This window comes from Micromesistius poutassou, assembly GCF_964030765.1.
Source record: "Micromesistius poutassou genome assembly, chromosome: 13".
NCBI classification, from domain to species: Eukaryota; Metazoa; Chordata; class Actinopteri; order Gadiformes; family Gadidae; genus Micromesistius; species Micromesistius poutassou.
Window position 1 is genome coordinate 17,027,517 of NC_140283.1, and position 12,500 is coordinate 17,040,016.

A 12,500-nucleotide genomic window follows, 5' to 3' on the forward strand; every position below is an offset into this window, starting at 1 on the left:
TGAAGAGAGATTACATATGCAAAGACTTTCTTCGGCTGTGGCAGTTTCGAAAATCTCCTTTTACAAATGTTTCAACTTCTTTTCTGTTGTCGACCATTTTCTGTCCATCTTCCGTCTGTCTAGTCATGTATCCTTTTGCTTACCTGATGTTTTCTCCCTCCCTCTCTTCCTCACCCCTTCCTCTATCTCCCCCTCCCCCTCTCTCTCTCTCTATCTCACTCTGTCACTCTTTCTTTCTCACTCTCTGCCTATCTCTCTCGCTCTCTCTCTTTCTCTCTCTCCCTGCCTTCCTCTCTCCCCCACCCTCTTACTCTCTCGTCTCTGTCCCCTACCATCCTCTCTCCCTCCCTCCCTCCTTCCCTCCCTTTCTCTCACCTTCCCCCTCCCACCCTCCCTCCTCTCTCCCCTCCTTCCCCCTCCCACCCTCCCGCAATCTCTCCCCTCCCTCTCCCCCTCCCCCCCCCCGTCTTGCTGTCCCCTCCCTCTCACCCCTCCCCCCTCCCCCTGCCTTCCTCTCTCCCCCACCCTCTTACTCTCTCGTCTCTGTCCCCTACCATCCTCTCTCCCTCCCTCCCTCCCTCCTTCCCTCCCTTTCTCACCTTCCCCCTCCCACCCTCCCTTCTCTCTCCCCTCCTTCCCCCTCCCACCCTCCTGCAATCTCTCCCCTCCCTCTCCCCCCCCCCCCGTCTTGCTGTCCCCTCCCTCTCACCCCTCCCCCTGCCTTCCTCTCTCCCCCACCCTCTTACTCTCTCGTCTCTGTCCCCTACCATCCTCTCTCCCTCCCTCCCTCCTTCCCTCCCTTTCTCTCACCTTCCCCCTCCCACCCTCCCGCAATCTCTCCCCTCCTTCCCCCTCCCGCAATCTCTCCCCTCCCTCTCCCCCCCCGTCTTGCTGTCCCCTCCCTCTCACCCCTCCCCCCTCCCCCTGCCTTTCTCTGTCCCCTACCATCCTCTCTCCCTCCCTCCCTCCCTCCTTCCCTCCCTTTCTCTCACCTTCCCCCTCCCACCCACCCTTCTCTCTCCCCTCCTTCCCCCTCCCACCCTCCCGCAATCTCTCCCCTCCCTCTCCCTCCCTCTCCTTCCTTCCCTCCCTCCCTCTCCCCCCCCCCCCCCCCCCGTCTTGCTGTCCCCTCCCTCTCTCCCCTCCCTTTCCCTCTCCCCTCCCTCTCCCCCTGCCCCGTCTTGCTGTCCCCTCCCTCCCCCCTCCTCCCCCCTCCCCCTGCAGCAGGGGCAGGTGGACTGCTGGCCTCTGTCCTGCCCTCCCGTGGACTGTGAGTTCACGGCGGTGGCCGACGGCGAGTGCTGCGCCCGCTGCGTCACGGCGCCGTGCCAGGCCGACTCGGTGCGCAACGACATCACCAAGACGTGCACGGACGAGCACAGCATCCCGCGCTTCAGCGGCGCGTCCTGGGTCAAGCACGGCACCGAGTGCACCCTCTGTCAGTGCAAGGTGAGAGCGCACCGCTGCACGCACACACACACACACACCACCACTACTACACCACGCGCCGCACACACACACCTACACTAACACCACACCCCACGGCCCCCAACGCCAGCCCTCTCTTCACGACTACACACACACTACCCCCACCACTGCGCACACAACACACCACACCACACGCACCGACGCGCACACCTCACCCCCGCCAGCCCTCCCTCACCTCCACCACTTCGACCCACCACACACACCCCCACCACTGTGCACACAACACACCACACCACACACACACACACACACCATACTCCCGCCCTCCCTCCCTCACACCACACACACATCTCAACCCCGCCAGCCCTCCCTCCCCTCCTCCCCCCCCCCCCCCCCCCCATGACTACACACACACCCCACCACACACACACCTACCTCACCCCCAGTGACCCCCACTGACCTGGGTCAGATATTAACGTGGGCGTGAAAGATGTAGAATTACCCTTGAAGTTTGGTTGACCGGGTAGCTATTAAATGTTTAAATAAAAAGGTTTGTGTGTCCTGTGTTGCCCTGCGGCTCCAGATTCAACATCATTACAAATATAGTATTTCAAAGCGCTTTAAACTCTGGCTCTGGAAGTTGTCCAAAATGCCCCCAAAAACGTATTACAAGGAGGTTAAAAAAGCCCTTATGAAGAAAGGTAAATTTCCTTCCCAGCCACTGACCCGGCTAGTTTAGCGGACCTGTCTGCAGGCGCAACCCGGCTGGCAGGGGTCCAGAAAGGGGAGAGTGGAAATGGAAACTGTGATTTTGTAATTTGAGAGTCATTGGAGCAGTTAAGAAGCCGAGGTAAAGAAAAAAAACAAAATTTTGACCTTTCACATTTGTATTCCTGGTAGGGTATGGCTGCTTTGGCTCTGATATTGTACAAAATGGCACCGGGGGAGGGGAAGGGAAGGGGGGAGGAGGGGAGGGGGGAGGAAGGAGGAGGATTTGCAAATGTCACATTAAAATGTTGAGGCGAGGAGCGCCGCAAGAGTTGTGCCTCAGGTTAATGTCTCTGAATATTCACCCTCAACTTCTCCCTCACCCTGTCCCTCTCCTTTCCTTCACCTCTCCCTCTCCCTGTCCCTCTCCTCCCCCCTCTTTCCCTCCCCCCCCCCCCCCCCCCCCCCATTCTCTCTCTCCTCCCCCCTCTCTCCCCCCCTCTCTCTCCCCATCCCTCTCCCCCCCACTCTCGCCGGCCTCTCCATGCCCTCTGCAGAACGGACACATCTGTTGCTCAGTGGATCCCATGTGCCTCTAGTGGCGGAGCAGCGGTACGACGGCCGAGCCAGAAGAAGAGAACAACAGCTTCGACATGTCTCCTCATGTGTTTACCCGAAAACGATGCGAGAATTTTTGACTTTTAAATGCTTTTCATGTGGACTTTTGAAACTGTTTTTTTCTTTGTCTCTTTTTATTTTTTTCTCTATCCGTTAGCACATGTCTTTCCGTCACCTTATGGCGAGACTCGCGTGCCACCTGGTACCGCTAATAGGGTCAAACAAATGCTCCTTGATTTGTTTACAGATTCTCCTTGAGCCTGGGTGTGTAACCTTGAATCCTCTTTATACCAAATGTCAACATGTTTTCATGCCGAACAGATGACGGACTACATTTCCCACGAGCCCACTCTTTGTTTGGCCACACTGACCAGTGTCTACGTTCCACCTCTCTCTCTCTCCCCTCCACTCTGCATCATCTGCGACGTGACGCTGTAAGATATTACTATTACTGGCATGACTGTGCTCGGTGTCTTGTCATGATTTTTGCTGATTTTGAAACATAAAAAAAATTCTCAATAATAACGATAATAAATTAGACCGTTCAGAGTAAGTTTCCGTTGCCACATGTACAACAATATTGTCTATATTCTATGTGGTGCTCTGTAGCTTTCTGTTCCTTTTTTCTAATTTATTTCCCAAAGCTTGTAATTGTGTAATTGGTGAAAAATAAAGTATTTCCATTTACATTAAAAGAGAGCATTCATCTGTTGTGCTCTCACCACTCGTGATAAGTGTTAAACCACTCAAGATAAGTGTTAAACTTTTTGCACTCTTGCTGCATCATGTTGCCCCCATTCCTACTTGCATATCACACAACTCGCAAATCTACTGCAACTTAATCGTAATGTGCACACTCTCGGACATATAATGAGTTTGTATATAGGGACCCATGGGAAATTAATACCAAAACTATAGTGATTATGGTGAGTGATCTGTTGAGAATTAATGAGCAGAATGGGAGGACGAGTCCTCGCTGGGAGACGATCCATTCAGCATGTAGAAGACACGCGCGTTGAACTGAGCGAGTTGTTGGCCTTAAGTGCACCGAGAGGAACGCGTCGGATTGATTGACACTGCCGTGTATTGACTCAACAAGCCACAGATGGAGCTGGAGTTATAATCATCGGGTGGATGGGGGGTTTTGAAGTGTTCTCATTTCAACCATTTGGGGATAATTGACTGTTAAGACATCGAGACAAAAGCTGTGATCTATATTGAGTCATGCAAATGAATTAAACCATTGTTAAATTGAAATTCGTGGTTTTCCACCGATTGACTTTCTTATCAAACGTGACAATTTAAGCTGAAATAAGGCAGTGTATGAGGTATTTTAACACATCCATATTGGCCCATTTTTACGAAGTGATGTTGCTTTATACGTCGCTATGTTTGGCTCCAAATTAATTCATGTGATTGGTTATGTTCTTTTTTAGACTTTCTTTAGAAAATGACAACATGCACAATATGAAATAAGACATAACACATATTAGAGGGTAATAAATGAAACCCCATAATAAATGAAATAAATGAAACCCCAGAGATCATGAGAGAGAGAGAGAGAGAGAGAGAGAGAGAGAGAGAGAGATGGATAGGTGATGGGTTAGGCTTTAGTTGGGATGGGGTAAAGGAAGGAGAGGAGCCGGGGTGAGATGAGGCAGAGGGATGAGGAGGAGAGAGAGAGAGAGAGAGAGAGAGCGAGAGAGAGCGAGAGAGAAAGAGAGAGCAGAGCAGGGCGGGCGTGGTACCGTGGACCCAAGCTGCTCCGGGCTGCTTCGGCGGTCTGGCAAGGGCACCATCTGTTCCGGCCCAGGTCCAGTGGCTCCTAGGAGCCGGTGGCAAGAGGCCAGTGGGCACCTGTGTACTGGGGGCCCAGGGGGGGCCGGGGTGGCTCGTCAGACTCCAGCTGGTTCCTAAATGTCCAATTTTCCGTGGCAGCGCCGAAACCTGCAGCAACAGATGTCTGGAGCAGCGGGGGGCCCTACTTTGCTGCCTGTCCTATATTCAATATTAATGACGCTGTGTGTGGGTTTTTGTATTTTTTTCCGGGGAGAGCGTCTGCGGTTGTTTTTTAACCGAGGGCCACGTAGAAGCCAGTGTTGTGCATGAACGAGTTCAAAAGAACACGTTCATTTTTCTGTGAACTTTGAACTTAACGCAACCCATTTGCAAACAAAGAACTTGAACGTGAACTCGTTCCGATTATGTGACGTGAGCGCCACTGTTGAGGTCCAATTGTGGCGCTCACTGCGCGCTGCGGAGCGCTCCGACTGTGGAGCTCTGATCTGAATCTTAGCCCCGGCTTGATGATTCATATCTTAGATTATGGGAGGTGATCCACAAAAGCCTATATGGTCGGAACAATGGGATGTCGGAGCAGAGGGTTTATTTTTTTCGAAATAAAGGAAAAATGGAGCATCGGAGAAATGGGCAACCCTGGGTAACCCTAACCCTAACAGGAATGGATAATTAGCGTTGTTTAAGATGAAATTACAATGCCACAATGACCCCCTCAATTTTTTGACTTTTTGCCTTTTTGGGCAAAAATGGCTCCGTAATTCGAACACACACAATTTGCAGGGCATGTAAAATAAGTGCGGTGTCGATACGTCTAAACAGAGTCGTTGTAGCGCGCTAAGAGTGGACGTTATCGGGAAACCTGCCCAAAGCTCTTCTGAATGCGCAGATTCCAGAAGATGGATCATATCTGAAGCTGACTGGTTTCACGTTGCCTAGCAAAGTCGTAATCATTCGTTCAACGCTTCTTCTACCAGCAGAAACGCTAGGAACATAAAGCATGTCAAATGTAAGTAACATAATTAATATACCTTTCCCATATCTGACCCAACTCTGTCTCTGGGACTTGCTGGTGGTTGACTGGTGTGCATTTACAGTAGCTGCAGCAGGCATGGAATTAATAAGCCTAAATTGTTCTGTTCTGTGTCCTGATTGGCTGAAGAGAAATAGCCACATTGTTGCGTTCTAAAACCAGACCTGGCGATTTGATGTTCAATCTTTGGCGACTCATTGCAACGGCATCAGCCGCCTTGCGCAACTTTTCCCCTGCGACGTTCCAAAACAGTCTCGGTGCAAGTCGTTACGTCTTTGGTCTGAACTGGGCTGTAGAAGCACAGGTCAACGTCATCACACACATACACAAACACACACAGGATGAACAGAACAGCGTTTGCACTCGTACGCATTGGGGTTGAAGGATTGCAATTATGACTTTTCTCTAACCTCCCAATGTTCTGCTGACTACACCAGGGCCCAGGGAAATTCTCTGTCGTATTAAAATATGTATGTATCAAGTTTGAAAAAAAAAAAAATATTATAGTGTGAAATATGGAGAAAAACTCCATGTCCGCGATAGCGAGCAGAAACTCTGAGCCTTTAAATATTCATGAGGAATTTTGTTAATATGCTGGTCTAGAAGTATCTAGACTCGATATGGGAAATCCTCCACTATATACAGCCCCGTTTCATAATGTTAACGTCAGTATCCTCGTACCTATCTCTTCATCAGAGCTCTCCTCTATAGCGCTATAGGTGAGGTTCATATGAAAACCAAAACTCTGGCTCGAGAATTGGATCCTAGAAAAATGCTCGGAAAAAAAACTTCCCGTTGAGATTGTGTCTAAGCGAATTAACAGGATTATTTAACCCTGAGATAGGCTTTTTGTTTTATTACAAAAACACATTGTTTTTCTCCCTCACATTGCTGCTCAATGCAGCAACATTCTGCATTTAAACGGCTGTACTTGATTGGTTCAGCTGAGTAAAGAATGTGATCCGACCCATGAGGGCTGAACATATTCGGTCCGTTTCCTGCTCCAGAGGGGGGGGGGGGGGGGGGCGAGGCTGTTTGTGGGGGACTGCTCTGAGGATAATGCTCGAGTGGTCCTCGCTTTGCCATCTGAGTGCAGTGCCAGGAATTGGAAGATGAAATTCCATTTTTCCTGTGTGGCTGCCACGGCGACAGACATCATTGCTGGCCTTTGGTTTTGGCCTCGGGAGGGAGAGAGAGAGTGAGAGAGAGAGAGAGAGAGAGAGAGAGAGAAAGCTAGGGATAGAGAGCAAGAGAGAGGAGCGAGAGGGGTAGAGTGAGAGAAAGAGAGAGATATGTTGGCTGAACTTCACACGGCTGCATGAGAAGAAGCTGGGCTCTTTGTCCTGTGTCCACAGAGCTGCCCCCCCCCCCCCCCCCTCCAGGAGGAGATGGATCTGATGTATTGTTCTCATGGGGGGAGGGAGCCCTAGTATAGCAGTAATCAGGGCAGTCGGGATTCATCTTCAGCTTCCGAGGGGCCTCCTATTGGTCTCCTGTTGTTTGATCTTGTCTCTCATTGGTCGGTCTCCTATTGGAAGACCTCCTCTCCTATGGGATGTTCTTGTCTCCTATTGGTTGATCTCGTCTCCAAATGGTTGATCTTGTCTCCTATTGGTCTATCTAGTCTCTTATTGCTTGATCTTGTCTCCTATTGGTCGATCTCGTCTCCTATTGGTCTATCTAGTCTCTTATTGCTTGATCTTGTCTCCTATCGGTTGATCTCGTCTCCTATTGGTCGATCTCGTCTCCTATTGAATGGTCTCAGTACCTGTTAGCTGGTGTAGTCCAGTCTTCGTATTGGAGGACCTAGTCTCCATCTTGTGTAGTCTTTTGTTTGAAGTGGCCGATGAAAATGACCCCCATGAGGCACTGTCCTCCGACGAGAGACGGCATTCTGCGTCCCTCCCATGTAGTCTGTGATCCCCACAACCCTTTTTGAAGATGTTGAAAACATCTAACCCCTGGTGGGGGGGGGGGCACGCGACATGGGCACACGGGGCCCCAGCCATCCCAAACAATATCCGAGCTCAGTCTTTGATGCACTCTCTCAATTACAGCCCGGTTCCCCCGGCGACTAAATCAATATCTCATCTCTCCGACCAATGGCATCACTCGGACGGGACCCGCAGGTCCGGCTGGGAGATGCACGGCAAAGGAGTCCTGAGCTGGTGCTTGTGGTTCTCCGTTGTTAGATGTTTTACGGTATACATACACTCAGGTGGTGGGTGGTTACGCACCCTTGTCTGTATTGATTCACCACCAAGGTTGAGGGTTCGCGGTAGGAAGTCTGAGGCTGCGTCCAGGGTCATCCCCGGGACAGTGGACTGGCTGTTATCTACGTATTCACATGTTAGCCTGTGTGTGTGTGTGTGTGTGTGTGCAGATGGGTGAATGCATGTGTGTTTGTGCGTTTGTGTGTGTGTGGGCATGGATTTGGAGTCTGCTATTGATCAATAGTGTGTGTGTGTGTGTGTGTGTGTGTGTGTGTGTGTGTGTTTCGGCAGTACCAGTCAATCATACCTACCTTTCATTATAATTAAAAGCATATGAAGCTGTTAATGGGCTCACTGCTTACAGGGAGGCAAAGAGTTTGGCACACACTACAAGTTTTAAAAACCACACATGGTGTCTGTTGAAGGACACCTCACCCCAAGCAGCGATCGACTCTCCTCAACCGTCATTCTGACAGAAAGTCTATGGGTCTTCGACTTGCGTTTCTGCCACTTGATTTATTTGTACATATCTAGGCCTTGCACATTTTATTCTCCCTCAATTTTAAAGATAAGACTTTATTAATCCCAGATGGGAAATGAGGGTGTCGTACGGACAATAGCAGTCAAACGTCTGAATTTAATCAAAACAATACAAAAGATATACAGGAAAATATTAACATACACAATACGAGCAGTGGAATTGTAGAAAAAAATGTAATGATGAATAAACATAAAAACTTGTATATGCATGCGTTTGTTGTAGCCAAAATCAAATAACTGGACACAGGTTCCCTAGCGATGGGTGTTCGCAGCGTCCTCTGAGTGCCGGGAACACACACGCGTGTCCTTGCGTAGATAGTATCGTTACCCTCTGTATCATCCATATTAATTAGGTTGGCAGCTGAACAAAGCCATGCAGTTGCCTGGCAACTGTATTCTTAGCATATAGAAAAAAATTTAATGTTAACTTGAACTTTCTGAACCCCACTTCGGATACATGCTTTTTTTTTTTTTTTTTTTAAACACCTTCACGTGACTCGATGTCACATCGATATGAACAGTTTTCGTTGTATTTATGTGGTGTTATTTGTAGCCAAGGACTTGGCTTCCTCACTTGGATGTGCCGTCGTGTTTGCTGTGAGTAATGATAGTAACTGAAATGATAAAGATCAACAGAGCGAGGGGGGAAACCTTTTTTAATTAACAATACAATAAAGCAAAAAAAACATCACAATATCCTTAATATCCTCCTCCTAATCACCGGGTCGCTTTTTTCGTTTGGGTTGGCCTGTTCCATATCCGCTGTAATCTCACAGAGCAATCACCAAAATGAACCAGTAAAGCAGCGCACGCTCCCGTGGTAATGACTTCTCCGACCTGCGAGGTGTAATGGGATGATTACAGAAAGGAAAGGCCGCTGCCATGACGCTTAGCAAGCTGACCTCTTCACAAAAACACTCACACTACAAACAAGTGTGATGGTGGGGCACGGAACACCAAGCAAAACGATGGTTACATTGACACCCACACACACACAGATATTCACACCCACACACCCCCCCCCCCCCCGCCCACACACACACACACACACACACACGTATATGCACACACATGAACACACAAAGGCCCACATTACCAATGACACAAAAAAAGTAAAATACATTAAATTCAAAGACAACACAATTTTGGTTTTCGCAAAATACTAACTCTATATTTGACCTCTTTAAACGGTGACCCTGGCATATCACTGATGCTAGCAGGTAGCATAGTGATAGCCAGGGTACAAAGCTAACATGACATTTCTTTGACAAAAAATAATTCCGGTTTCATGCAGCAGGATTGTTTTTTCTTACATTTAAATGTTCAGAAATGAAGAACTACACATTTGACTCGCAGAGCAAACAAAAGAAAAAATATCGGATCAATGTTTCAATGCGGTTGGTTGACAACCAAAACTGAAGTTTCTGCTTTTTTGGGGTGAATGGAAATCCTGAGCCTTCGGTCCGTCTTCCCCACGTTGGCAGCCAACGCGGTGCCAAGAAACACAACGGCATTACGCAACACAAGCAATCATGACACAGTTTCTTTGTTAATTACAGACGGCTGGTAATTATCGCTCCGACTGACAATATAAATACAGGCACCACTCAATTTACACAGGTGTTCCTCGCCGTGTCGGTACCACCGGAGGGGAACAGCGAAGAGGAGAGAGCAAGACATCAGTCGATTATGCGAGTTCACACATTAATATCATAAATTAAAAAAAGCGTTCAGATGAGGTAACCGTTGTCCATGTAAAATAAGAAAAGAAACCCACACACACACACACACGCACACACACACAAACAGAAACACACAGGGTACACCGTTATTCTGGCTTTAACAATATAAGATGGTCAGGTTATGTCGTTTTGTTGTTGTGTTAGTTTTTTTGTCTTTCTTCATGAAGTATCAAGGCACTGGTGTTGTAATAACGGTCTGGTACGCTGAGACCTCCGCTATGGAAATGCTTCTCTGGCATAGGCACAAAATAGTTATACGTTAACAAATCTTAATTATGAAATCCTAAAATGGAGCAAGCACCACGTCAATCAAGGTTTTCTATCTGAGTTTTCCGTTGTCGATCCTTTTACCTATTGAAAATATGTATGTTATTGGAATTATTGTTTGTAAGAAGTTTTAAAAAGACTTTGTTTTTATTAAAAAAGTAGAAAATCCACTAAGTGATTGGTTGTCAGTGGGGAGTGTTACAGAGTTCCTTTGTCAATCGGGGAGGAGTGTAAGCGTGTCCTCATTGGCTCGACCCTTGTTTATCCAGACCTTTATTAGTGCGGGTCGGCTCCACCTCTGTCATCACGCCGCTCGGGATCCAAAGAGTCCCCGCCAGTACCAATCGCCCTTACCTCGCCATCGGAAACACACCGATCGGAAACACACCGATCCGGTTCCGGTTCTTCTCACGAGAACTCACGCGGACGGGGGTCCCGGGACGTCCGAGGACTCCCCCGGTCCCGCTCCCACGGGGCTGTCGACCACCACACTCGGGTGATCCACCGACTCCTGGGTGGTCTCCACGGACACCAGCGAGGCCGAGTTCGTGGAGGGACTGGCGCCCCCGAAGTGGCACCCGTCCACCGACAGCAGCATGGGCGTGCCGCCCTTGCGCAGCCCGTCGCCCATCGTGGCCACGGGCACCTCCTCCGGCGTGACGCCCATCTCCTTGCTGTACTCGGACGGCGACTTCCGCTTGATCCGCTCGTAGTTCTGGTCCTGGCTCTGCGGGATGGTCTCGCTGTCCTGGAAGCGGCCCAGCAGCCACACGAAGAAGCCGAAGAGGGCGAAGGCGGCCAGGCTGGGCACGAAGGCCAGGCACTTGACGTCCAGGCTGGCGCCCGTGTAGCGGCTGTGCAGGAACATGTCGCGCTGCACGTACGTCCGGTTGGTGGCCGGGTCGGTGTTGCCCGAGCGCCAGGCGTAGGTGAGCGTGCTGCGGTTGAAGCGGGCCAGCGTCTCGGGCTCCTCCACCGTGTAGATCTTCTCGCCGGGGCCCACGTACTGGCCGTACTCGTAGGGCTTGTAGAAGATCTGGTTCTTCCACATGTTCAGGTCCAGGATGAGCACCAGGAAGATGATGCCGTAGTTGAACCACTTGCCTGCGATTGGAGGGAGGGAGGGTGGGGCGTTGGTTTTTACGGGAGACGTGACAGATTTGTGCTCACGTTGTATCACATGATCATTTACCATTCGTTCATCTAGCAGCAAATGCTCTTATCCAAAGCGTGAATTTTATTTTTAGTGTACTAAATGAGCAGGTAAGGAATTAAAGCATCTTGCTGAAGGATGCCTACGGGCAGACTGCGGGCGTTGGGGTTCTAACCCAGGCTAGGGAATCCAACACCCTAACCACGATCATGAGTTTCCTATTTATGGCCCATTTGCTGTCCTTAAACCTTCCTTTGAGCCGGATATGATCCACCTCAGGGCCAACAAATATCCTACTGAGCTGGTCCGAGGTCTGTAATGGAAGCGGGTGGAAGATTAAAATGGACAAAAGGGGTGGGTGCACAAATAACCGGTCCATGCGGCGGCGGAGCGAAGGGACGTGGAGACTGATTCAGTAATCACACGCAGCGTGCCTCCTCTGAGCACTATATTAAAAGCAGTGGGAGCGTTTGCAGGTGAGGGATCCTCCGGGGGGCTCCCCGGTGGCTATCAGTGAGACACACGCCATCCGCTGGTGTCAAGCAATCCACTCTCTCTCTCTCTCTACGTTGTGCCCTCTCTCTTTCTGCCTCTCTCTCTTTCTGCCTCTCTCTCTCTACATCGTTCCCTCTCTCTCTCTCTCTACGTCGTTCCCTCTCTCTCACTCTCGCTCTACATCGTTCCCTCTCTCTCTCTCTCTCTCTGCCTCTCTCTCTGTGTCTCTCTCTCTCTGTCTGTCTCTCTCACTTGTTCTCTTGTTGCTCTCTTTTTATTGCACTTCTGCTCTCTCTCTCTCTCTCTCTCTCCCTATCCCTCTCTCTCTCTCTCTCTCTCTCTCTCTCTCCCTATCCCTCTCTCTCTCTCTCTCTCTCTCTCTGAGGTTGCTAAAAGGCTTTGACCGATCATGTGCTGCTGGTCATGATGATTAATGGTACGAGGCGACGCGTCGGGGGTTAACCCCCATGCTCGGGGCGGCCAGCCACCTGACTTGGGACCGGCGT

General features: G+C 49.8%; 2 protein-coding genes across 2 annotated transcripts in view; one reads left to right on the forward strand and one right to left on the reverse strand.

Annotated features, from left to right (window-relative positions):
- The window catches only part of LOC311357913 (protein kinase C-binding protein NELL2a-like), a 12,587-nt gene extending 9,142 nt beyond the window's left edge, over positions 1–3,445 (forward strand). The window contains exons 2-3 of the mRNA XM_084477940.1: positions 1,225–1,449; positions 2,694–3,445. Coding sequence (XP_084334066.1) covers positions 1,225–1,449; positions 2,694–2,735 — 267 coding nt within the window. The 3' untranslated portion in view covers positions 2,736–3,445. The remainder of the gene's footprint in view (positions 1–1,224; positions 1,450–2,693) is intronic.
- A 5,961-nt stretch (positions 3,446–9,406) lies between these two features.
- The window catches only part of tmem117 (transmembrane protein 117), a 30,138-nt gene continuing 27,044 nt past the window's right edge, over positions 9,407–12,500 (reverse strand). Inside the window, exon 5 of the mRNA XM_084477168.1 lies at positions 9,407–11,450. Within this exon, the coding sequence (XP_084333294.1) occupies positions 10,765–11,450 (686 nt within the window). The 3' untranslated portion in view covers positions 9,407–10,764. The remainder of the gene's footprint in view (positions 11,451–12,500) is intronic.